This window comes from Hemitrygon akajei, chromosome 13 (assembly GCF_048418815.1).
Source record: "Hemitrygon akajei chromosome 13, sHemAka1.3, whole genome shotgun sequence".
NCBI lineage: Eukaryota > Metazoa > Chordata > Chondrichthyes > Myliobatiformes > Dasyatidae > Hemitrygon > Hemitrygon akajei.
The window spans coordinates 25,135,561-25,161,031 of record NC_133136.1 but is presented as its reverse complement, the minus strand read 5'-3'; the positions used below and the strand labels follow the sequence as shown (position 1 = coordinate 25,161,031).

At 40.9% G+C, this 25,471-nt stretch overlaps 1 protein-coding gene across 2 annotated transcripts in view; it reads right to left on the bottom strand.

Annotated features, from left to right (window-relative positions):
- Positions 1-25,471, bottom strand: part of mtmr12 (myotubularin related protein 12) — a 95,331-nt gene that overhangs the window by 22,496 nt on the left and 47,364 nt on the right. For both annotated transcript variants that reach the window (XM_073064254.1, XM_073064255.1), the window contains exons 6-8: positions 18,829-18,922; positions 11,216-11,354; positions 8,299-8,374 (exon numbers count right to left, since the gene is read on the bottom strand). In XM_073064254.1, the coding sequence (XP_072920355.1) occupies positions 8,299-8,374; positions 11,216-11,354; positions 18,829-18,922 (309 nt within the window). The remainder of the gene's footprint in view (positions 1-8,298; positions 8,375-11,215; positions 11,355-18,828; positions 18,923-25,471) is intronic.

Here is a 25,471-nt window from a genome sequence, read left to right as displayed (position 1 = left end):
GACAGAGCTTATTTCTTATTGATTATTATTATACCCGCACTTTTAGGTTTAGTATTGACGACGTATATTATTTGTATATTTGCATTGATATTATTTTTGTGTATTTTTACTAATAAATACTGTTAAAAATAGTATCATCAGACTCCAACAGACACCTCTATCTTTGCTGGTAAGTAACCCAGTTACGGGGTTCGTAACACTCTGGATCAGACACAACATGAGAAAACACAATAAGACAAAGAACTCAATAAATATGAATATCTAAGATAGCCTATATATAGTATAGGTTGATTGTATGTCCATAAAGTGACACTAAGCACAGGAGAGCCTGTGCATAAGGTGACTGACAAAAAATGATCAAGTAGTGGTGGAGTTAGTGGGTGGAGGCGTTGATGAGCCTTTACTTGGGGGAAGCAACTACTTTTGAGTCTGGTGGTCCTGGCATGGGTGCTATGTAACTTCTTCTCTGACGGGAGTGGGAAAAACAGTCCATCAGCAGGGTGGGTGAGATCCTTCATCATGTTACTGGCCCTTTTCCTGCACCTTTCTGCATATATGTCCTTGATGGCCGGTAGGCTGCTGCCAGTGAAGTGTTGCGTTGTTTGATTACGTGTCGCCGTGCCTTCCTGTCCACTGCAGTGCAGATTCTATACCATACAGTGATGCAGCGAGTCAGGATGCTCTTCACTGCATATTGTAGAAGGAAGCAGGTACAGACGTGCATAGTCCAGCTATTACGAGTCCCTGGAAATCTTTCCCAAGGTGTAGTCCCCAAGCGGCTTTAACTTTTAGCAGGGCATTGTGAAGATATGACACAATTCCTAGATACAAAAGACCTACATTTCAAAAGCTTATGATCATTTTCATTTGTGACCATGGCAATTTAATGCGGTACGTAATCGATTTCCACTTTCCTTTAATGCTGTTTTCGTTTCTAGTTTGTCACTATTCAAAAATTAATTCTACCTCAAGGTGGCACTGTATTTCCATTTGCCACCAAAAAAAATCCCGGTTGTTTATCTTGTAATTAATTGCTCCCTGTAATTAGAATCCTTGCATTTGCCTTGCTTACGAAGTCCCCCATCTGTGTTTTTGCGAACTTTTTGATTGGTGGCTTTCTATCTCATCATTCAAGTTTTGTGTCGGGGCTGCAACAATATTCCAAAAGCTGGATATACTACTGGTGGAAACCTTTTACTTAGTTGTCACTCTATTCTTTCTTTCTAGTCTTCTCCTTTAGTACCAATTTCCTAACCAGATCATTGATTTGCCTTCAATTTCATGAGATCCAACTTTAGCTGAAAGTACATGAAAACATGGAACATAAGAGCACAGCATAAGAAGAGGCCCTTCATCCCACAATATCTGCACCAAACACAATGCTTAATGAAATTAGATGTCTTTTGCCAGTACATGATCCATATCCCTCTATTCTCTAAAATACAACCGACAATCTAACAGCTTCCTAAATGTCGCTATCATATCTGCCTCCATCACTATGCCTATCTGAGTAACACACTTGTCCCACAAGATCCCTCTATCACCTTAAATGCATGGCCTCTGCTACTTGACATTTTACCCTGGGAAAAAGATTCTGACTGTCTTGTTACTTTAATCAATGTCTTTAGTTTGTTTGTTATGTGCTGCATCTTTTGACGTGGGTGATCATGGTCTTGATTGTTCTCGGCAAGTTTTTCCTACAGAAGTGACTTACCATTGCTTTCTTCTGGGCAGAGTCTTTACAAGCCGGGTGACCCCCAACCATTACCAACACTCTTCAGAGATTGCCTGCCTGGTGTCAGTGGTCGCATAACCAGGACTTGTGATCTGCTCTAGCTGCTCATACGACCATCCACCACCTACTCCCATGACTTGACTGTTGGGGGGGGGGTTGGGGCTAAGCAGATGTAGCAGCTTTCCCAAGGGCGACATGCAGGCTAGCGGACGGTAGGAGTGCCTTACAGCACCCTTGGTACAGATGTATCTCCACTTCACCACTCATATTTGCCTTTAGTATGCTCAGATAAACATAGTCTGCTTGCAAGGTGAAGCAGCAGAGTTTGTTTTCTAAGAAACAAGATTAGATAGAGTGAACAATTCTTTTTCTTGTCACACACAAAATGCTGGAGGAGCTCAGTAGGTCAGGCAGCATCAAATAAACAGATGACGTTTCATGCTGTGATCTTTCATCAGGACTGGGAACAAAGGAGAAAACAGGACAAAATGTGGGGGGGGGGAAGGAGTTAGGTGAAAGCTGACACCAGATGAGGGGGAAGGTATGTGGGTGGAGGAAGGGTGATGGAATGAGACATTGGGAGTGATATGTGGAAAGGGTAAAGGGCTGAAAGAGGAATCTGACAAGAAGCGAGAGTGACTATGGCAGAAAGGGCGGAGCATGGCATTCGAGGGAGGTAATAGACAGGTGAGTGAAAGGGGCAAGAGGGGAGCCAGAACCGGAAACTGAAAAGGAGAGGAGGGAGGAGGGAGAAATCACCCTAAGCTACAGAAATCAATTCTCATGCTGTCAGGTTGGAGGTGACCCAGACAGAATAAAGCGTTGCTCTTCCAATCAGAGAGCGGCCTTCTCATGGCAGTAGAGGAGGCCATAGACCAGCATGTCGGAATGGGAATGACAAGTAGAATTAAAAACAGATGGTCACTGAGAAGTCCCACCTGTTGTGGAGGGAGAAAAGGTGCTTAATAAACAATCCCACAATTTAGAGACTGCACTGGGAGTACTGGATACAGTAGAAGACCCTAACAGACTTTCAGGAGAAGTGTTGCCTCACCTGGACGGACTATTGGGGCCCTGAATGGAAGGGAGGGAGGAGGTGAATGGGCAAGTGTTGCACATCCTGCCTGCAGGGATAATTGCTAGGAGGGAGATCAGTGGTGAGGGATGTGGACAAGGGAGTCACATTGAAAACAATCTGTGCAGAAAGCTGGGAGTGGTGGGGGGGGGGGGGGAAGAAATAGAATATATGCTTATTGGTGGGATCCCGTTAAAGATGATGGATGTTACAAAGATGTGTGGAATGATAGATAAGGATGAGGGAAACTTTATAACCATACAACAATTACAGCACAGATTCAGGCCATCTCGGCCCTTCTAGTCCGTGCTGAACGCTTATTCTCACCTAGTCCCACCCACCCGTACTCAGCCCATAACCCTCCATTCCTTTCCTGTCCATATATCTATCCAATTTTTTTTTAATTTTTTTTTTAATGACAATATCAAACCTGCCTCTACCACTTCTACTGGAAGCTTGTTCCACACAGCTACCACTCTCTGAGTAAAGAAATTCCCCCTCTTGTTACCCCTAAACTTTTGCCCCATAACTCTCAACTCATGTCCTCCCGATTGAATCTCCCTTACTCTCAATGGAAAAAGCCTCTCCACGTCAACTCTATCTATCCCCCTCATAATGTTAAGTATCTCTATCAAGTCCCCCCTCAACCTTCTACGCTCCAAAGAATAAAGACCTAACTTGTTCAACATTTCTCTGTAACTTAGGTGCTGAAACCCAGGTAACATTCTAGTAAATCTCCTCTGTACTCTATTTTGTTGACATCTTTCCTATAATTCGGTGACCAGAACTGTACACAATACTCCAAATTTGGCCTCACCAATGCCTTGTACAATTTTAACATTACATCCCAACTCCTATACTCAATGCTCTGATTTATAAAGGCCAGCATACCAAAAGCTTTCTTCACCACCCTATCCACATGAGATTCCACCTTCAGGGAACTATGCACCATTATTCCTAGATCACTCTGTTCTACTGCATTCCTCAATGCCCTACCATTTACCATGTATGTCCTATTTTGATTAGTCCTACCAAAATGTAGTACCTCACACTTATCAGCATTAAACTCCATCTGCCATCTTTCAGCCCACTCTTCTAACTGGCCTAAATCTCTCTGCAAGCTTTGAAAACCTACTTCATTATCCACAATGCCACCTATCTTAGTATCATCTGCATACTTACTAATCCAATTTACCACCCCATCATCCAGATCATTAATGTACATGACAAACAACATTGGACCCAGTACAGATCCCTGCGGCACACCAATAGTCACCGGCCTCCAAACTGACAAACAGTAATCCACCACTACTCTCTGGCATCTCCCATCCAGCCACTGTTGAATCCATTTTACTTCTTCAATATTGGAACCTAACGATTGAACCTTCCTAACTAACCTTCTGTGTGGAAACTTGTCAAAGGCCTTACTGAAGTCCAACATCCACTGCTTTACCCTCGTCAACTTTCCTAGTAACCTCTTCAAAAAAAATTCGGTAAGATCTGTCAAACATGACCTTTTCATGCACAAATCCATGTTGACTGTTCCTAATCAGACCCTGTCTATCCAGATAATTATATACACCATCTCTAAGAATACTTTCCATTAATTTACCAACCACTGATGTCAAACCTACAGGCTGATAATTGCTAGGTTTACTCTTGGAACCCTTTTTAACCCTTTTTATCCCTGTTATAGTGGTGGGAAAATGGGGTGATGGTGGATGTCCAGGAAATGTGGTTGAGGCAGCATGGTAGTAGGGAAACCCTGTTCTTGGAGGAAGGTCATCTCAGATGTTCTGGAACGCAAAGCATCATCTTGAAAATAGATATGGTGCAGACGTAGGAACTGATAAAAGGCAATGGCATTTTTGTTTTTAAAAAGTGTCAGGATGAGAAGTGTAGTCAAAATATCTGAGATTCAGTAGGTTTACGTTTATAAAATATATCAGTAGAGACAGAGAGACAGATCAAGAAAAGGGAAAGAAATCAGAGATGTGCCAAGTACATTTGGGAGCAGGGTGGAAGTTGTAGGCGAAGTTGATGAAATTGATGAACTCAGTGTGGGTGCGTGAAGCAGCACCAATGCAGTCGTCAATGTAGCACAGAAACAGTTGAGGAATAGGCTTGGAACATGGACTGTTCCACATAACTATTGTCCTATGAAACTTATTGAAAATCCCATTTACAAGTCTGCATTGAAGTTTTATTTTTAAAAAAAGGATATAATATCGTGGATTTCTCTAGAAGCTCTAATGCACAAATTACATGGATATAAAAATAGGTATCAATGGATCAAACCATCGTTTAAACCGAATCCTCAGACGATCTCAAATACACCGTCTCACTTACAGCCCAGCAAAGAAAGTGTGTGTGAAATGCTATGAATATTTTATTCGTTATATACAATTACAGTATAGACATTCCATTTATATTCACCACTTGAAACTACAATTGTGGACCGGTGCCTGATGTGAATGCCTAATTTCAAGTTCAAATTCATTATCATCTGGACTATGATGCACCCACAAACAGTACACAAAACAAAATATTACCACAAATAAGTTAATAGAGTGCAATTCAAGATGCATGCAGTGCATAGCAACTTCAGAATTAAATGCTTTGGGAGATTCCATGTGAAATTACAAAGTACATGGCAGTTACCCAGAAGACCTGACAGGTTCCCATATTACTATATTAACAACACCCACGGGAAGAGATGAGAAAGCAACATGTTAAATATCTTTATACCATTTAAGGGTTGTCCAAATAGACCATTAATTATCATGATTAAGCACACAGAACAGAACAGTACACCAAAGGGCAGGAACAGGCCCTTCATCCCACAATATCTGTGCTGAGCATGATGCCAAACTATACCAATTCCTTATGCCTGCATGTGATCCATATACCCAGCTAAAAGATTCTTAAACGCCACCATCATATCAACTTCCAGAACAAGCTAGCAACACGTTCCAGGCATCTACCATTACTCTAAAACAAAAACTTGCTCCACACATTCCCTGAACACCATCTCCCTTTCACCTTAAAGCCCTCTTCCCTGGGTTAAAGACAACTGGCCAACTACTTTATCTAGACCTTTGAAATTTTATTTTTTAATTTAAAAAAATTTTTTAAATTGAATTTTCAAATAGGTTACAGAAAGAAAAAAGAAAATTATCAACCCTTCCCCCCCTCCCCCCAACACATCCTGAAATGTTAATAAACTTCCACCAGGGCATACCACAGCTTCTGACACATCATAGAGAAACAACCCATGTTTATCCAACTTCTCCTTATAGCTAATGTCCTCTACTCCAGGCAGTATCCTGGCAACCCTCTTCCTCTACAAGGCCTCTTCATCCTTCCTGTGATGGGACAAACAAAACTCCAAGTGTGGACTAATGAGTTTTATACAACAGCAGCATGACTTCCTGACCCATAAATTGCATGCTCCTAGCAATGAATGTTAGCATGCCATATGCCTTCCTTACAACCCTATCTACTTGTGTATCTACTCAGGATAATATGGACTTGGGCCCCAAGTTGAATATCTATTTTCTTAATTAGCCAAAGCTGACAATGGAAATTCCTAATTTTCAAAGAGCACAGGAAACAAAAGTTCATATTTTCAAAAAGCCAGTTTTCTCAATAAATCTCAGCACTGACATGTGAGCCTCTCACACAGCCAAAGTCAATGCCGCAGAATCGTTTCAAGTTTGAAACCATGCCCAATGATAAAGCATTGCCTAATGATGTAAGGTTTGCAACCAAATCGTGCACGCAGTGGAACTCTTAAACTTAAGAATTCTCAACTTTTTTCTCTCTAAATCACAAAAAACCACTGATCACACTTACAGTTTATATATTTATTAAACCAGAAACTGACAAATTGATGGTTTAGTGGGAAAGGAATTTCAAACAGGATTGAGCATAGAACAGGCCTTACGGCCCTTGATGTTGTGCTGACTTTTTCACCTGCACCATGTTCAATCTAGGAATGTATGGGGTGTCTAAGGAGGGGCAGCACCTCTGGTGAAAGGGCTTGCCGTGCCTCACCCCTCAGGACAGCTCATCCACCTTTGGTCCTCACCTGACACTCAGCTCTCACCTGTGGCTTCAAACAGTTGCTTGTATGGGACAGTGGACATACCCTGGAATACCACTTCAAATAGGCAGGCTAAACCAGGTGAGGCTTGCCTCAAAAGCCAGTGACATAGGCATATGCCTATCCTTGCATGCAAAATCAGTTCTGGTGCACTGGGCTGATGAGATCACCGGTGTGATCCAAACGCCGGGCAGGTGGTTCTGCAGCGCTCCGAGCAGAGCCGAGGGCCCAGCGAGGCATGGAAGACATCAAGGCCATCCACTGCAACCATGGGGATCTCCAGTTGTGAAGATCACTCTTACCACTGGAATAGAGCTTCTAAAGTAAAGAGAGTGGAACTGCCCCAGTGGCTTTCCCCACTTTAACAGCTTTCCTGCACAGGCTCCTCGTCATCATCGGGATAGACAGGAATTTAACTCGTCCCTCTATTTTTCTTTTGTGCACGTACCCAGATTGGTGCCAGTGTTAAAACTCAGCTTTCAGCAAAACTTCATTTTTACATTATCATTGATATTATAAGGGGCCTTTGACCTGGCAATATCAAGTTAATTCATTAAAGACTACCCGAGATGGAGACTGGAAAGGTATGAGCATTTTGGTACATAGATGGACCAACAAATTATTAGATGCACATCGGAGCAGCCCATCATTGTACTATTATTAAATCTAAAGCACTACATACAGAAAGTAACCCATTTCTATTCATAGAAGGACTTGGGGTAGCTTAATCAAAATTCATATTAAGGGTGGGGTGGGAGGAAAGAAATAAACAGATTGATTACCTTTATTGTAGCAAGTCATTTCAAGACAATGCAACAGTATCAAACAGAAGGCAAGCCGACATTAAGAAATGAAGGACGTTGGGAAAATTAAAAATAAAAGGGAGAGGACTTAAGGCTAAGAAAGCCAGAAGTATATTGGTGGCATGATTTTAAAAAAATTAAACAAGGGGAATTCAGCAATACGAGAAGGATAGCCGAGTTATTTGAAAATAAGGATGCAAGTCTTGAAATGATCAAACTGATGGCCAATGGCAGAGTCGACAGTGTACACCACGATCGATGCCGCTATGCTCCATGGTATCCAGGCAACCATGTAACTCTCTAATTTGTTGCAACATTGTACTGTTTCACTGACGAGGTTCTCTACAGACTACAAAATCTTGTAAATGCAACAAAATAGGGTTCTAACAATGTAATTCTTCATAGGATTTGTAGACTCGCAGGGGTCCTTACCATTAACCAAGGAGGTCGTGGACCCCGGGTTGGGAACCCCTGCTTAAAGAGAGACCAGATTGTAATGGAAGACAATGGTACTGGTGGCATGGAGTAAGGGGAGGAAGTAAAATTTAAAACAGAGAGAGAAAAAAAAAATCAAACTTACAGGTATTCCTTTTCCTTTGTATTTCTTGATATCATCGTCAGTAATAGATGAAGGAACAACAAAGAATTGTGGAAGTCTGCATATTAAAAAAAGCAGATTTTGAAAATACTAGATACAGTCACTGAATAACAAACTTAATGAATTTTATTGATGATCCTTCTCATCATTATGTTGGAAATATGCCAAGTTGAAGTTCAACCCGATGATATCACATCGTCCTAAAATAAAGTCAGATGATTGCACAGTGTGTTATAACCATAGCACTTCTCATTTAAACTCTGCACTCTTCCTTTTTTTTAAGATTATGCTTTTCACCTTCCTCTGAGCTTCCCACAATTTCTGCTTTGATGGGGGAAGATGTCAATACTTTAAATTTAATGCAAAACCATTGCTCTCAATGTCAGCAATCCATTCAAGAAATGCTGGCAATTACTTAATGGCAAGCTCTAATTATCCTTGATGTGTGAACTTACCTTCAAAATTTCCAGTTATCCTGATGGGCGACCTTCATTTTAGCCAAATTCAATTACTGTTTTGTAGTTGTTACTTCTCGACCATTCACATTAACACCCAAAGTTTGACCGTGTCTGTCAGATCTCTACTATTTCTGTAGAATCCTATTGCCTTCAAGCTTCATCATTCTTCTTCTATCCAAGGTTCTACCTACTGCAAGGTCACCATGGTCTTGACATTTGACAAAAACAGTGATATCTAAAACTTGATAAGTTATTTTACGCCGTGGGTCAACAAGTATTTATGTGGATTAATTTATTAACAAGTATTTATGAATGATATGTGTCGTTTGCATCAAATCAGCGAGAATTGTGCTGGGCAGTCCACAAGTGTCTGGCACCAACACAACATGCCCACAACTCAGTAACCCCTAACCGTAAGTCTTTGGGAATGTGGAGGAAGCTGGAGCATCTGGAGGAAACCCATACGGTCACGGGGAGGATGTATAGATCATGCCAACTTATGCTATCGTACCACTCAAATTTTTAGTCTATCTGTCTGCCACAGTTAGTGCAGTAAGGAGAAAATGCAGATGAGGAACAGTGTACATGTTGGAATTTCATTGCAGCTGTCATTTTTTTTTAAAAACTAAAAGTCTACTTCAGCAAGTCTTTTTAAGTTATACAATAACATAACATGTTGATGACTTTGCACTGATTTCAAAATACTAGGAAATCATAGACTGCTTTGGCAGTTCAATTGAGTCATGTGCTTGGGACATAAAATTACAACAAGTTTATTTTTGCATATCATGCATTTAGCTACCATATTTAAAGATTTAGAAATACAACCTTGAAAGAGTCCAAAATGCCTAATTTAGGCAGCAAAGGAAACAAACTACATATCCCAGTATGAAAACTAATGACAAAACAATACAGGCACAAAAGATCGAGTATTGAAGGCAGAGCAGATAGGAGTGACATAGTAATGTAGTGGTTAGCTCAACACTTTACAGTACAAGCGACCCAGGTTCAATTCCCGCCGCTGCCTGCAAGGAGTTTGTAGGTTCTCCCCATGCATGTGTGGGTTTCCTCTGGGTGCGCTGGTTTCCTCCCACAGTCCAGCGATGCTCCGGTTGTAGGTTAATTAATTGGTCATTGTAAACAGTCCCATGATTAAGCTAGGATTAGATCAGTGGATTGCTGGGTGGGACTATATCAGCACTGTATCTCAATAAAATAAAACATGAAAGGCAATTATCAGGTGGTCAGGTAGCATTTGTGGACAGAGAAATAATTATTGTCCCTGGTCAACTGGTACTTCATCGGAAGGGAGAAAACACACGTTTTACTTTGTTGGGAGGGGGAGGGTAGGCAAAGAAAGCACAGAAGATAACTCCAATCAGGTGGAGGCCAAGATGGTCCAAATAACAAAGTCTTGCTAAGCAATCTGGATGAATGTATGAGGCTAATTAGAGAGAGAGAGAAAAAAATCGTATACTTGCATTTGCAGAACACAGCAGCCAATTGAAAATAAACTAAATTACGTAAGGATTATTGCATGATTTCTTCCTCTAACCACTCTTGAACACCACAGATCAAGAGGACATTGCATTAATTTTGCAGCCTTGGTCTCCATGCTATCATAAACCCTTTTGTCTTTTCCCTCTAACCCGAGGGTTCCCAACTAGCATCCATGGACCCCCTTGCTTAATGGTATTGGTTCATTGCATTAAAAAAAAAGATCGGGAACCCCTGCATTAACCCATCCCTAACACACTTACTTTGTTACTTGTCCTGTCCTGAAGGACAATGTATCTGAAAAGTTAACCAGACAGGGAGGGTCCTTCACAAAAGATATTGCCTCCTTGAGGCACCTCCTTTTGAAGGTGTCCTCAATGATAAGGAAGCTAGTGTCCATGATAGAGCTTCTTCAGTCTTTTTTTGATCCGGTCCCATACTGAATAATTTTAAATAATTCCTTTCATTATTTCAGTCCCTTTAGGTACCATTAATTTAGTACTAAGAAATTTCTATATCAAAGAACTGGTCTGGCACAGGCTACCCCAATGGAGTGTTTATTGATGAAGGAACTCACCTTATACTAGTTAACATGCATCACTTACAGCAATCTATCTCCCCATTTCTGGGACCTTGCTGTGTATTAACTGGTTATAGCATTTCTCCGTGCATACGCAAACTGCTTCAAAACCACTTTATTCTCCAAGCAGCATTTTTAAAATTGACAGGAAAGATACTACATCATATCTTTAATTATATCTTCCACATTGCACCCTCTTACTTTGGATGTGGACCATTTTCTTTAGCACAGGATTTAAAGTAAGAGGGCATTTTGATACATTGTGTTTTACTTGGAGAGGTAAAAAGATAGTCAGATTTTCTTACTGCATTCCTAGTTAAAAGAATTATTTGGTTAAAAGTACATCTAACTGCTGAATACTCACCGAGTGCAGATGTGGTAGTTTTCATTAATGGAAATTACTCTGTTGCTCAGTAGACCCCCAGTCCGATCCAGTTCTACTTTCCAGTCAACTTTGGTTTCAAACATTACAGTTGGTGGTTCTTCTTCAGCTCCAGGACCAACTGGCAGAAAGAGTAATTAACCTCTTGTACTTCTGACAATTAAATACTGCTCATCACTTTCCTTTTAATTGTTCTATATAACTCGGACACAGCACAAGAACTGATGATATGAAATTCTTTTCCAAAAAGTTACAACTTAAATTTCAACAGGATCAAAGAAATAATGGGCTAACAAGGGAAAAAACTGCTTTAATAATTGCAAAACTATTAGACTATGCAAAGGCAGGAAAGTCTATGAAGATAAGGTGGCTACATGAAGCTGTTACTAACCGAGTAACAACTTCATCACAACTTCAAAGCAAATCTCCTCTGGCGTTCAGGGTTGTCAGTCTGCATGCATACATCCAAAGATTAATACTTTTTGTTCTCAAATATACACACATTTTCATGAGATTAAAACCTTCCTCTTGCACTTTCAGGATTACTTATTGTATATTTTTTCTTTGGTTCCATGTGCAACACCCTATTTATAGACTTTGATCAATACATACTTTTTACACCAGCCTTCACGCGCCAGTTAAGGAGTGAGTAAAATCAATCAATTGAAATAGATACTATAAAGCTGAATAACTGTTAAGTAACTTGATTGCCTATTCAGTATGTATGCTACAAAAATCTTATTTTCTTTTCCATTACTTTGGCTCAAGCACACCATATAATTAAAAGTAGACACAAGTGAGGTTTGAAAGGTATGAGAACATAAGGCTGACTGAGGACAATGAACGTATGCAAGCTAGCTCTTCCTTCAACCCTTTCTTATATGGGCTATCTCCTTTCCAACTTTCAGTTCAGATGTAGGGTCTCAACCCAAAACTTAGGCTGTTCATTTCCCTCTGAAGATGCTTCCTGACCTGCTGAAACCCTCCAACATTTTAATTCCCAAGCTAGCCGTTGTTTACCAAAGAAATTTGCAGGTCACAATGCTGGAGAATCTGGGTGTATAGTCTGCTACATACCACACAGTACAGGTCCTGCCCAGTTTACGAACACCCAACAAACGCACAAGAGCAAGTGTTTGGGAGACCAGCGCGATGGATTTGTCAGAGGCCAAGAGGCAGTTGGCACTTTCTCTCATGAAGGAATCTCCATTTTCCATTGCATTTCTGATTTGTGAACTGTTTGGGTCACGAACAATTCATAGGAACAGAGCTCTGTTTTAAAAACACATGCCAATAGAAAATTGGAGCCATACAAGAATATTGCTTAAATCTCAGGACTCCATTTGGATTTAAAGTACTGGCCTAGTACTATCTGGATCAAAGAGGAATTAATAATACAGTCTAAGAGTGTAAGATTGGGAACACCTTGCACCAGAGAATGCCCAAAGATGATCAAATGGAAGCTTTAAAAAAATTCTAATAGTCTGAATAACAGTCAATATTCTTCAAAAGAGAGTTGGCAGGATAATTGTCCGCCCTGCCTGCACCTCAATCGTCAACCTTCCTGTAGCTGCAGCAAAACCTATCAGTGGGGCAGTACAGGGATCTATGCTTGGCCCACACATTGGCCAAAGGGACTACCTATCATAATACCAAATGCATTAATGACACTTGTTACATACCCCGTGGGTATCTTGTGACTGTCACATGAGCATGATGTAATGGTCTTGTGATGGTGGAGTGATGTAATTTCCCGCCAGTGAGAGGTCATGTGATGGCCTGTTTCAACAGGTATAAAAGGGGAAAGCCTTGCTGTAATGCAGGTCAGTTCGTGGTTTAATTCATCAGTGACTCCATTATGCTGCATATTCATTTCATGACGCAGTTTTGTTTTAAAGTGGAGTTTTACTTTCTGTCTTAAGTCTCAAAGGTTATTGCCGGCAGTTTCGCTAAGCACTGCCAGTTGTGATTTGGTTTCTACCTTTGCAACTCAATCAGAGAGTGAAGATTTATTGAAGTGCAGGAGACCTGAAGGATTGAGTAAAGTTGGTGTCGTCATCGGTAATACAGGATCGACCTTATTGAATCCTCATTCGGAAGAGATAGTAACCTGCATCCGAGATAGTCCCGGCTATAAGAGCAGAAAGGGCTGGAGCAGGGTTATTCGCCAAGGAAAGGTCAGTACCTTTAAGCCGCTTTATTTCCTTCATCGCAAATCCTTCGGGCAGGCATATTTCGGCTGGGATCAGCAGTAATGTCATGTCGTCGAGGAATTTGTTACTTCAGGAAAGTCTCTCCTAATTGACTGTAAATCATTTGGACTTTTTTTTGGTCACTTTGTCACTACCTCCTCCCATTGATGCTGTCTGGCCTGCTGAGTTCTGCCAGCATTTTGTGTTTTTTATGGATTTTTGCATTTATCGCTTTAAGAACTGTGTTCGCATTTATCGCTTTAAGAACTGTTCGAGTTGCCATATAGCAGTTAACTTCCGGTTAAGTTAGTCGCTTGTTTACTTTTGGTTTTTTATTTAGTTGTGTTTAATAAACGTTTTATTTGTTTATAAAAAAAAGTCTCAATTCTATATTCATTGATGCCGAACCATAACACACTAGATGGGATTGAAAACAGGCAAGAGGACTTAGAGCCTTCAGGGGGATTAAGAAGACAATTGAGTACTAAGAATAGATGCAATATCATGTGGGGGAAAAAAAATGAAGTTAGTTACTTTGGTGCACACAAAGGGAGTCAGAGATCAAATAGACCAGGCTTGTATTTGGGAGGGAGGGAGAATAGATAGATAGATAGACAGACAGACAGACAGACAGATACTTTATTCATCCCCATGGGGAAATTCAACTTTTTTTTTCCCAATGTCCCATACACTTGTTGTAGCAAAACTAATTACATACAATACTTAACTCAGTAAAAAATATGATATGCATCTAAATCACTATCTCAAAAAGCATTAATAATAGCTTTTAAAAAGTTCTTAAGTCCTGGCGGTTGAATTGTAAAGCCTAATGGCATTGGGGAGTATTGACCTCTTCATCCTGTCTGAGGAGCATTGCATCGATAGTAACCTGTCGCTGAAACTGCTTCTCTGTCTCTGGATGGTGCTATATAGAGGATGTTCAGAGTTTTCCATAATTGACCGTAGCCTACTCAGCGCCCTTCGCTCAGCTACCGATGTTAAACTCTCCAGCACTTTGCCCACGACAGAGCCCGCCTTCCTTAATAAGTTATCTTATTATAACTCGAAATTCTTACAACTCAGCAGACCACATTTAATAAGCTGTCTCGAAGCAAGGGTCACAGTATTGTGGTATTGAATACAACACTTAGGAGAGGTGCTTTAAGAAGAATTTACACACACAGACACAGAATTCTTTATCATCTCAATGAGCCTTCACTACCCTATCAAGTTCATTTGATATGATGGATTCTTAACCTCACAATCTACCTTTTTATGATCTTACACCTCAATGTTTACCTGCACTGTATTTTCTGTAGTTGTCACATTTTATTCTGCATTGTTACTGTTTTACTTTGTTTTAGCTCACTGCATTGTATAATAATTTGACCAGTATGAACAATGTGCAAGATGAGCTTCCTGGTACATGTGACAATAATAAAATAATTCAGATTCAAAACTGATAAATAGATTCAGATAGATATTTAGACATCTCTAGATTCCCTTAATAAATAGTCTTACACCACCAAGGTCATGATCTCTTTTCACTGCTGCCATCAGGAAGGTGGTCCAAGAGCCGTAGGACTCACACCACCAGGTTCAAGAACAGTTACTAACCCTCAACCATAAGGCTCTTGAACCAAAGGGGATACCTTCACACAACTTCGCTTACCCCATCACTGAAATATTTCCACAATCTATGGACTCACACTCAAGGCCCCTTCATCTCATATTCATGATACTTATTGCTAATTTATTTCTTTCTTTGCTGTATTTACACAGCTTGCTGTCTTTGTTCACTGGTGCAATCTTTCATTCACTCTATTATGGATTTACTGAGTATGTCCGCAAGGAAATGAATCTCAGGGTTGGACATGGTGACATACATGTACTTTGATAATAAATTTACTTTGAACTTTGAAATGGGAAAATGCCTTGCAGTAGGTCAGTCATGGTTTTAAATGAAGAACACAATAGGCTCAAAAAGGGCCAAATGGCCTTTTTCCCCTCCCATTTCTTATTTAATTGGAGGTCTCCAACCCAATTCCTTACTGCCAGTGACTTCAAAGTCAAGCGCTGCTGTTAATAACATGCTACATCATTTTAAAATATCCCTAATTTTGAAGATAATTTATACTGTTTAACTTACAGCAAAATATTAATATAAATTTAGTGAAAGTACATTATGTTTCTGTAGAAACATAGAAAACCTAAGCACAATACGGGCCTTTGGCCCACAATGCTGTGCCAAACATGTACTTAATTTAGAAATTACCTAGAGTTATCATAGCCCTCTATTTTGCTAGGCTGCATGTACCTATCCAAGAGTCTCTTAAAAGACCCTATCGTATCTGCCTCCATCACCATTGCTGGCAGCCCATTCCACGCACTCACTACACTTTGCCTAAAAAAAAAAACTTGCCCCTGACATCTCCTCAGTACCCACTTCCAAGCATCTTAAAACTATGCCCTCTTGTGTTAGCCATTTCAGCCATGGGAAAAAGCCTCTGACTATCCACACGATCAAAGCCTCTCATCATCTTGTACACCTCTATCAGGTCACCTCTCATCCTCCCTCGCTCCAAGGAGAAAAGGCAGAGTTCACTCAACCTGTTTTCATAAGGCATGTTCCCCAATCCAGGTAACATCTTTTGTAAATTACCTCTGCACAATAGTTTCCACATTCTTCCTGTAGTGAGGTGATCAGAACTGAGCACAGTACTCCAACTGCGGTCAGACAAGGGTCCTATAAAACTGTAACGTTACCTCTTGGCTCTTGAACTCAATCCCACGGTTGATGAAGGCCAATGCACCTTCTTGGTATGCCTTCTTAACTACAAAGTCAACCTGCACAGCAGCTTTGAGTGTCATCTGGACTCTGACCCCAAGATCCCACTGATCCTCCGCACTGCCAAGAATCTTAACATTAATACTATATTCTGCCATCATTGGCCTACCAAAATGAACCACCTCACACTTATCTGGGTTGAACTCCATCTGCCACCTCTAGTTGAACTCCATCTGCCACCTAGTTTTGCATGCTATCAATGTCCCGCTGTACTCTGACAGCCCTCCACACTATCCACAACACCTTAACCTTGTGTCATCAGCAAATTTCCAATCCCATCCCTCCACTTCCTCATCCAGGTCATTTATAAACATCACAAGGAGAAGGGGTCCCAGAACAGATTGCTGAGGCACACCACTGGTCACTGACCTCCACACAGAATATGAACTGTCTACAACCACTCTATGCCTTTTGTGGGCAAGCCAATTCTGAATCCACAAAGCAAGGTCCCCTTGGATCCCACGCTTCCTAACTTTCTCAATAAGCCTTGCATGGGGGTACCTTATTAAATGCCTTGCTGAAATTCATATACACTACATCTACAACTCTACCTTCATCAATGTGATTAGTTACACCTTCAAAAAAAATTCAATCCAGCTCGTAAGGCACGACCTGCCTTTGATAAAGCCATGCTGACTCTTCCTAATCATATTATGCACCTCCAAATGATCATAAATTCTGCCTCTCAGGATCTTCTCCATCAACTTACCAACCACTGGAGTAAGACTCACTGGTCTATAATTTCCTGGGCTATCTCTGCTTCTTTTTATGAATAAGGGAACAACATCTGCAACCCTCCAATCCTCCGAACCTTCCCCGTCTCCATTGATGATCAAAGATCATTGCCAGAGGATCAGTAATTTTTTCCTTCGCCTCTCACAGTAGCCTGGGGTGTATCTTGTCCAGTCCTGGTGATTTATCCAACTTGATGCTTTCCAAAAACTCCAGCACATCCTCTTTCTTAATGTCTATATGCTCAAGCTTTTCAGTCTGCTGTAAGTCATCTCTACAATCACCAAGTTCCTTTTCCGTAGTGAATACTGAAGCAAAGTATTCATTAAGTACCTCCGCTACATCCTCAGGTTCCATACACATTTTTCCACGGTCACACTTGTTTGGTCCTATTCTCTCACGTCTTATCCTCTTGCTCTTCACATACTTGTAGAATGCCTTGAGGTTTTCCTTAATGCTGCTCTCCAAGGCCTTCTCATGGCCCCTTCTGGCTCTGCTAATTTCATTCTTAAGCTTCTTCCTGCTAGCCTCAATTTTCTAGATCTCTATCATTACCTAGTTTTTTTTGAACCTTTTGTAAACTTTTCTTCTTGACTAGAAATTCAACAGCCTTTGTAAGCCAGGAAAAAAGGAAAATAAAAACTTAAACTAAACTTAGTTTTATAAAGAAGGTCACCAAATCCACTCAAATGAAAAATATGTAGGGCAAATGGATTGCAGCTCCCTTAGAAACTGCCACCCACCTCAGAGTGCAATGCAGCCAAATCTTGAGGTACATATATTTAACTATATTTTTGCCAGACAATGATGAGTATATTTTACTCTATTTCTGAAGTTTTTATTTAGATTTGTTGCTTCTACAAGGTGCAACTGTCACTTGAAGGATTAGTGTTCTGATGTGTCAAATTACCTTCCAGATAGAACATTAAATGGTAAAACATGGGATGAGACCCTTCAGCCCACAATATCTGTGCCAACCATGACGCCAATCTAAACTAATCCTATTTGTCTGAAGTTGGTGTGTATCCCTCCAGGCCCTGCCCATCTCGATGCCTCTTGCTCCTCTTCCTTCGGCAGCACACCACTGCCTCTTCCTCTGCTACCTGCCACTCTGTAAAAATACAACTAACCTCATAGAACAATAGCACAAATTCAAGACTGAAAGCACAGAGAACGGAAAATGTTCCATTTATCATATTTTGTTAATGTAAAGAGGGAGACAATTATGTTTCAGTCTTTAACTTAAAGCTCTAGTTTCTGCTACCTTTCTTCCAAATGTCATATTTCTTGCATCAATCGAATAAAGATAGGGGAGTTCAAGTAATACTCTAACACGCTGCACCAAAATCAAGATTTCAACACTATTAAAACACAAGACTCAGAATTCCAATTGTGTATTGAACTTTTTGCCTGATATTGGAGGGGAGCCCAGATTCTTTCAAAAATCAGCTTTTCTCTAAAGTTTAAGATTTTATCATGTCGCTTTAGGTTTCCACACCCGAAGCACACATTCATTTTTTGTTCATGGCACTGAATTATCTCTGCCCTAGTTTTGTCAGCAAAGTTGCTGTCATTACTTGTACTCATATTAAGATGATGTTTATAAAAACGAAAAGTGATCTGTCTCAGCACGTCTAGCTGCAGCGTCCAGACTGGGACCGTGGATAATTTAAAAACTGCATCAAGCTGCTCCACAAAGTCAAAAGGACACGGTAAAGTAAATACAGCATAGCCTAAAATGTGCCAGAGCATTTTCACTTAAACTGGTTCAATCTATTATATTATGTAAAAATAGAGGAAAGGAAGGATTTATGAGGCATTACCTTTAAGACCACCTGTCGTGCCAACATAGGAGAAAGCAAACAAACATTTTAAAGAAGTTGGATTCAAACAATGGTGAACTATCCCTCGGATCAACTGAAAGATAAAAAACAAAGATATCTGCAGTCAGCATATGAAATTTTATTGACTCAGGGTGGGATGTTGGAGGAAAGGACAGGAGGGTCAAAGACAAGGATGATTTATACATTCTTATCAATTCCCAAGTCTGAAAGACTGACAATCAAATATTAAGTGACTGAATTTATTCCTTTAAACAAAAGCTATAAGCAAAAATAGTGCTCACAAATAACCAATTTTTCATCTTCGAAAAAGAGAAAAAAAGATTTTGCTGTTTACAAATAATTCTCCACGACCTTCTTTGGCCCCAGCTCCCCGGGAAACAGCAAAATCCAAGTTCTCCCAGACTGGTCCAGAGAATCTTTCAATAACTCATCAACTGATAATTCTCCATCTCTGGAGGATATCGCCTTTAGCCTTCCTCGGCACAAATGATACAAGCACCTAATTGCCCATTTCTCTATGGAACAACGCAGGCATTCATTTGGTGTTCCTTAATATTCTTTCTGCTCTGCAGCATGCACTATTCAAACACCACATCAACAAACGTGACTTGCACATGTTCTGTGAGGAATTAGGAAATCTAAATGAGGTAAAGATGCTACCGACTTGCAGTACTGTGAAAAAGTCTTAGGCACCCTAGAGTTCTTAAATATAAATTTTGATTTAGATGTTTATTTTTTGTCTTTTGCATTAGTGTCAGTAGAAATGAACAAACTTTTAGATTTCCAAACATTAACTTTTAAATTTTTTTGGAAAGTTGAAGAATTTTTTTTGCATTTTATTAAAAAAAGTAAGCAGTAATAGACCACTTTTCAAATAAAAAAAATGATTACTTTGTAAGTATATAAACAAGTGCATGATTAAACAAGATACCAAACAGGTGCTAATGATTAATCATATAATGAGTTGAATGAACTAAACTGATTAACTTTAACAGAAATGGGTGTAGAAGGGATCAAACTGGTCGAAGGACAACCAAACTAAAAGGTGAGGGTGTGACAGTTTAACCTTCAAATCATCAATTCTTACATCATAGCAAGAGTGAGTATAGCAACAGGACACAAGATGGTCATCCTACATCAGCAAGGTTTCTCCCAAGAAGAAATTTTGTGGCAGATAGGAGTTTCAAGATGTGTTGCCCAAGCTCTTCTGAAGCAGCACAAAGAAATGGGCAAGGTTCAGGAACAGAAATACAGTGGTTGGCCATGGAAACTGAGTGCGGCAGACAAGAGATACATCAAAATGAGGTCCCTTCTAAATCAGAAGTCCAGCACTACTATCAGCTCCGAACTCACAGAAACTACTGGAACCCAAATACATCCCTCTATAGTCTGGAGAAATCTTGACAAAAGTAGTCTTCATGGAAAAGTTGCTACCAAAAAGCCAATCCTCTGAAGAGGAAACAAAGATCCAAGATTCACCTGTACAAAAAACAAAGGCAAGAACTGGGGTGCAGAACAATGGCAGCAAGTGCTCTAGACCTGCGAATCTAAACTTGAAAAAGGAGGCAGCTTGTCCGCAGAAGAGCTGAGTAGTGCAATGTGGGTGAGTGCTCGCAGCCAATAGTGAAGCACAGTGGAGTTACCCTGCAAGTTTGGGGCTGCTTTACTGCAAATGGAGTTGGTGATCTGGTCAGAATTAATAGAATCCTCAATGCAGAGAAGATCAAGCAGATTCTGTTCCTCCACACAATACCACCAAGGAGACGTCTGATTGGTCCCAACTTCATTCTGCAGCATGGACAATGATCTCAAACACATGGCCAAGGTCATAAAGAACTACCTTCAGCAAGAACAGGGAGTTCTACAACAGATGGCATGGCTTTCACAGTGCTCTGATCTTAACATTAAAGCCATCTGGATTACCTGGAGAGACAGAAGCAAGCAAGACAGTTATAGTCTGCAGAAGAATTGTGGAAAGGTCACCAAGATGCTTGAAACAACTAACAAACCAATTTTCTTTTAAAACTATGCACCCAAGAGAAGTGATGCAGTTTTAAAGGCAAAGGGTGGTCACACCAAATACTGATTTGATTTAGCTTTTAAAAAAAAAAACTATTTACTGCTATTTAGTAATTTCTTTTTGATATTTCAAAACTAAGTATGAAATCAAATATAAAAATAAAAGGGGGAGGGTGAACGCTGCTTGTGCATGGGAGGGGAGGCGGGCAGGCGAATTCGGTGTTGATGAAGGGTCATGGCCCAAAACGTCGAATGTTTACTCCTTTCCATAGATGCTGCCTGGTCTGCCGAGTTCCTCCAGTATTGTGTTGCTTCACTTTACATAATTTCTTTACACAGGCCTAGAACTTGCACAGTTCTAAGTGGACTCACTTCCATATCATTAAAATAATAATGCTTTAATGAAGGGAAAAAATACTGCAGAGCTCATTTCTAGATGAGCAGATTTGAAACGCAGGAAGGAAAACATAGAAACCACAGGACCAGAGAGAGGCTGCAGTTATTTATACTAGTATCTCTTATTTCGATGCATCAACGCATTTCACAGAAGCATTGTCAGAAATAATTTAGGACCAAGCCACATCAAGAAAAAGTAGGTCATGTCACTGGAGATTTGGTTTCAAACGGAGTGTCCTAGAGATGAGTGGAATAGAGTGGAAAGGTTTGGGTTATATATTCTGGAGTTTATGATCGAGACAGCGAGGCTGCAAAAAAAATGAGATCTCTAGCATATGAAGCCGAGGAGAATAAATGGAGATTTGATAGACATGTATAAAATTTTTTAGGGATCTAGGCAGGGTAAATGCAGGCAAGGTTTTTCACTGATGTTGAGTGAGACTACAACTGGAGGTCATAGGCTAAGGGTATAAGATGAAGCATTTAAGGGGAACGCGAGGGGAATTTCTTCAGAGGGTGTTGAGGGTGGATTGAGCTGCCAGTGGAAGTGCTGGATTTGGGTTTGATTTCAACATTTAAGAGAAGTTTGGATAAATATATGGATGGGTGGGGTATGGGTCGCAGAGAGGGAGCTTTGCGCAGGTCGAGGAGAGCTTAAAAAGGAGCATTTCGCGGGGCTTATCGCATTAGCGGTGGACCAATCGATTTGCGATTCATTAGGAGCAAATAAAAGTAGAGCAGGGTCAAAGCAGAGTGGCCATTGTGTGAGGGGACCAATGTAGGAGTAGGAACTCGAGGCTTTGGCTCAAGAGGCTTCGGCGAGGAGGCAGAGGTGAGTAGCAGGTAAGGCTTTTGCAGTGGTTGGATGATAAGTCACTACATTACAGCTAATTATATAAAGTAGCGATGATGCAGGATCAGGTGATGTGCCATAGCTGCATGATATGGGAGCTGGTGGACCCCTTCTAGTTCCTGGTGACCACATCTGCAGCAAGTGTTGGCTGCTCGAGGAACTCAGGCTCAAAGCTGATGACCTGGAATCTGAGCTTCAAACACTGTGGCACAGTGTGGGCCCAGCACTGACCCCCGTGGCACACCACTCACTTCTGTTTGTCAACCAGAGCAACACCCATATTCCCAACTCTCTGCTTTCTATTACTTAATCAACTTTCTATTACAACCAATCTTAACCCAAGGGATGGGGGGGGGGGGGGGGGGTGGGGGAAGAGTTACCTGGATTCTCTGTTCCAGGAGGTAGTCACACCCATTCGATTAGCTGCCTCAAATTTGGTCTGTGGTCAGGGACAATAGGGCGTGACTGCGAGTGAGGTGGGTAGTGGGATCCAAGAGACAGTGCTGGAGGAGCCTCAGCCCTTGAACTTCTCCAACAGGTCTGAGATTCTTGCTCCCTGTGTGGATAACAGTGGGGGTTACAGCAAGGATGAGCAACCTAACTGTGGCACTGTAGTTCAGGGAGCAATTCACGAGGGGGGAGAGAAGAGAAATGTACAGATAATTGGGGACAGCATAGTCAGGGGGATAGACAGAGTTCTCTGTTACAAGGATAAAGCATCCCAAAGGCCATGTTGCCCATCTGGTGTCTGGGTCTGGGACACCTTATATGACCTGCAGAGGAATTTGCAGTGGGAGGGGAAAGATCTAGTTGTCATGGTCCACGTGGGTACCAACAACATAGAAAGAGGTTCTGCTGAGGGGATTTGAGCAGCTAGGGACCAATTTAAAAAGCAGAACCAAAAAAAGGTGTATTCTCTGGATTACTACCCGAGCCATGTGCAAATTGGCAGAGGGTCTAGAAGATTAGAGAGTTAAATGCTTAGCTCAAGGATTGGTGTGGGAGAAGTGGGTTTGAATTCATGGGAAACTGGCATCAGTATTGGGGCAGGAGAGACCTGTACCAATGGGATGTGCTCCACCTGAACCTTAATTTGACCTGGATCCTAGTGAATCGCATAACTAGGGTTGTGGGTAGGGCTTTAAACTAAATAGCGGTGGGGGGGGGGGGGCGGGTGGATTTACCAGTGGAGAATAATGGATAAAGTAAAAGAGAAAAATGTGAATAAAGATAAAGTAAAAGCAAAAGATAAAAAAGAGAACAGAGTGAAGAAAAGTCAAGTGTAAAAGCATAAAAGATTACAAGATCTTAAAAGCATAACTAGAGTAGGGCACTTTATTTGAATGCCCGTAGTATTCAAAACAAGATCAGTGAACTTATGGCACAAATCAGTACAAAGGGGAATGATTACAAAGAAAGAGGAATCATTACAAAGAAAATTGCAGGGTGGAGAGGATTGGGAATTAAATACCCAAGGATATCAGGTAATACGGAAGGATCAGCAGGAAGGTAAGGGAGGTGGGGTAGCACTAGTATAGATAACATCAGGGTGATAGGGAGAGATGATACAAGATCTAAGGAGCAGAAGGTTGAATCCATCTGGGTAGAGATTAGGAATAGTAAAGAGAAAGGATCACTGGTTAGAGTTGCCCATCAGCCACTGAATAATAACATTACAGTGGCACAGGCAATAAACAGAAATACCTGGAGGCATGTAAGAAAGGAACAACAGTTATCATGGGGGATTTTAACTTGCACGTAGATTGTGTGAATCCAATTGGTCAAGGTAGTCTTGAGAACTTAAATGAATGCATTCCTGATGGCTTTCTTGAACAGCACGTTACTGAACCCATAGGGAACATGTTTTATTAGATCTGGTCCTGTGCAATTGGTGATCTTGCAGTTAAGGATCCTCTTGGAAAGAGTGAACACAGTATGATTGAGTTTCCCATACAAATGGGGGCAGGGTGCAATAGTTTGATCTAAAGCCAGTGTATTATACCTAAACAATGGAGGCTACAATCGGACGAGGGAGGATTTGGCTGGTGTAGACTGGGAACACAGGCTATATGGTGGGACAGTTGAGGAACAGTGGAAGACTTTCAAAGAGATCTTCCACGGTGCTCAACAAAAGTATATTCCAGCTAAAAGCAAGGACAGTAAGGGTGGGGAGAGCCAGCCTTGGATAACTAAGAAAATAAAAGGCAGTATCAAACTAAAGTTCGTGCATACAAAGTCACCAAGAGTAGTGGGAAACTGGAAGATTGGGAAAACTTTAAAAAGCAACAAAGAACCACTAAGCGAGCAATAAAGAAAGGGAAGATAGATTATGAAAATAAACTAGCATAACATATAAAAATGGACAGTAAAAGTTTCTATAATTATATAAAGTGGAAAAGGGTGGCTAAAATTAACGTAGGTTCCTTGGATGACAATGGGGAATTGATATTGGGTAATGAGGAAATGGCAGAGGCTTTGAATGACTATTTTGTGTCAGTCTTCATGGTGGGGGACACACCTAATGTGCAAAGAGAGATGTTATGAATGCGATGGGAGATGAGGACCTTGATACTATAAGCTATCACTAAAAAGGTAGTGCTGAGCAAACTCGTCGGCCTGAAGATAGACAAGACCCCTGGTCCTGATGGAATGCATCCCAGGGTACTGAAAGAAATGGTAGAAGTTATAGTAGAGGCTTTGGTAATAATTTACCAAATTCTCTGGACTTGGGCAGGTCCTGGCAGATTGGAAGACAGCGAATGTCAAGACACTGTTCAAAAAAAAAGGCCACACACCCAAAATGCTGCGTTCCACCAGATAGAAGGGAATAGATGGACAGTTACTTTGATTTCCAGAAGGCATTTGATAAGGTGCTGCATAAAAGACTTATCCATAAGATAAGGATGCATAGACTTGGGGGTGATGTTTTAGCATGGATAGAGGATTGGTTAACTAATAGAAAGCAGAGAGTTGGGGACATGGGTGTTACTCTGGTTGGCAACCAAAGGTGAGCGGTGTGCCGCAGGGGTCAGTGCTGGGCCCACAGCTGTTCACGATATACCATCAATGATCTGGAAGAGGGGACCGAGTGTAGTTTATTTAAGTTTGCTGATGTACTAAATTGAGTAGAAAAGCAAATTGTGCAGAAGATGCGGAGAGTCTGCAGAGAGATATAGATAGGTTAAGTGAGTGGGCAAGGTTCTGGCAGATGGAGTACAATGTTGGTAAATATGAGGTCATCCACTTTGGAAGGAAAAATGGAAGAGCAGATTATTATTTAAGTGGTCAAAGATTGCAGCATGCTGTTGTGCAGAGGACCTGGGAGTGCTTGTGCATGAATCACAAAAGGTTGGT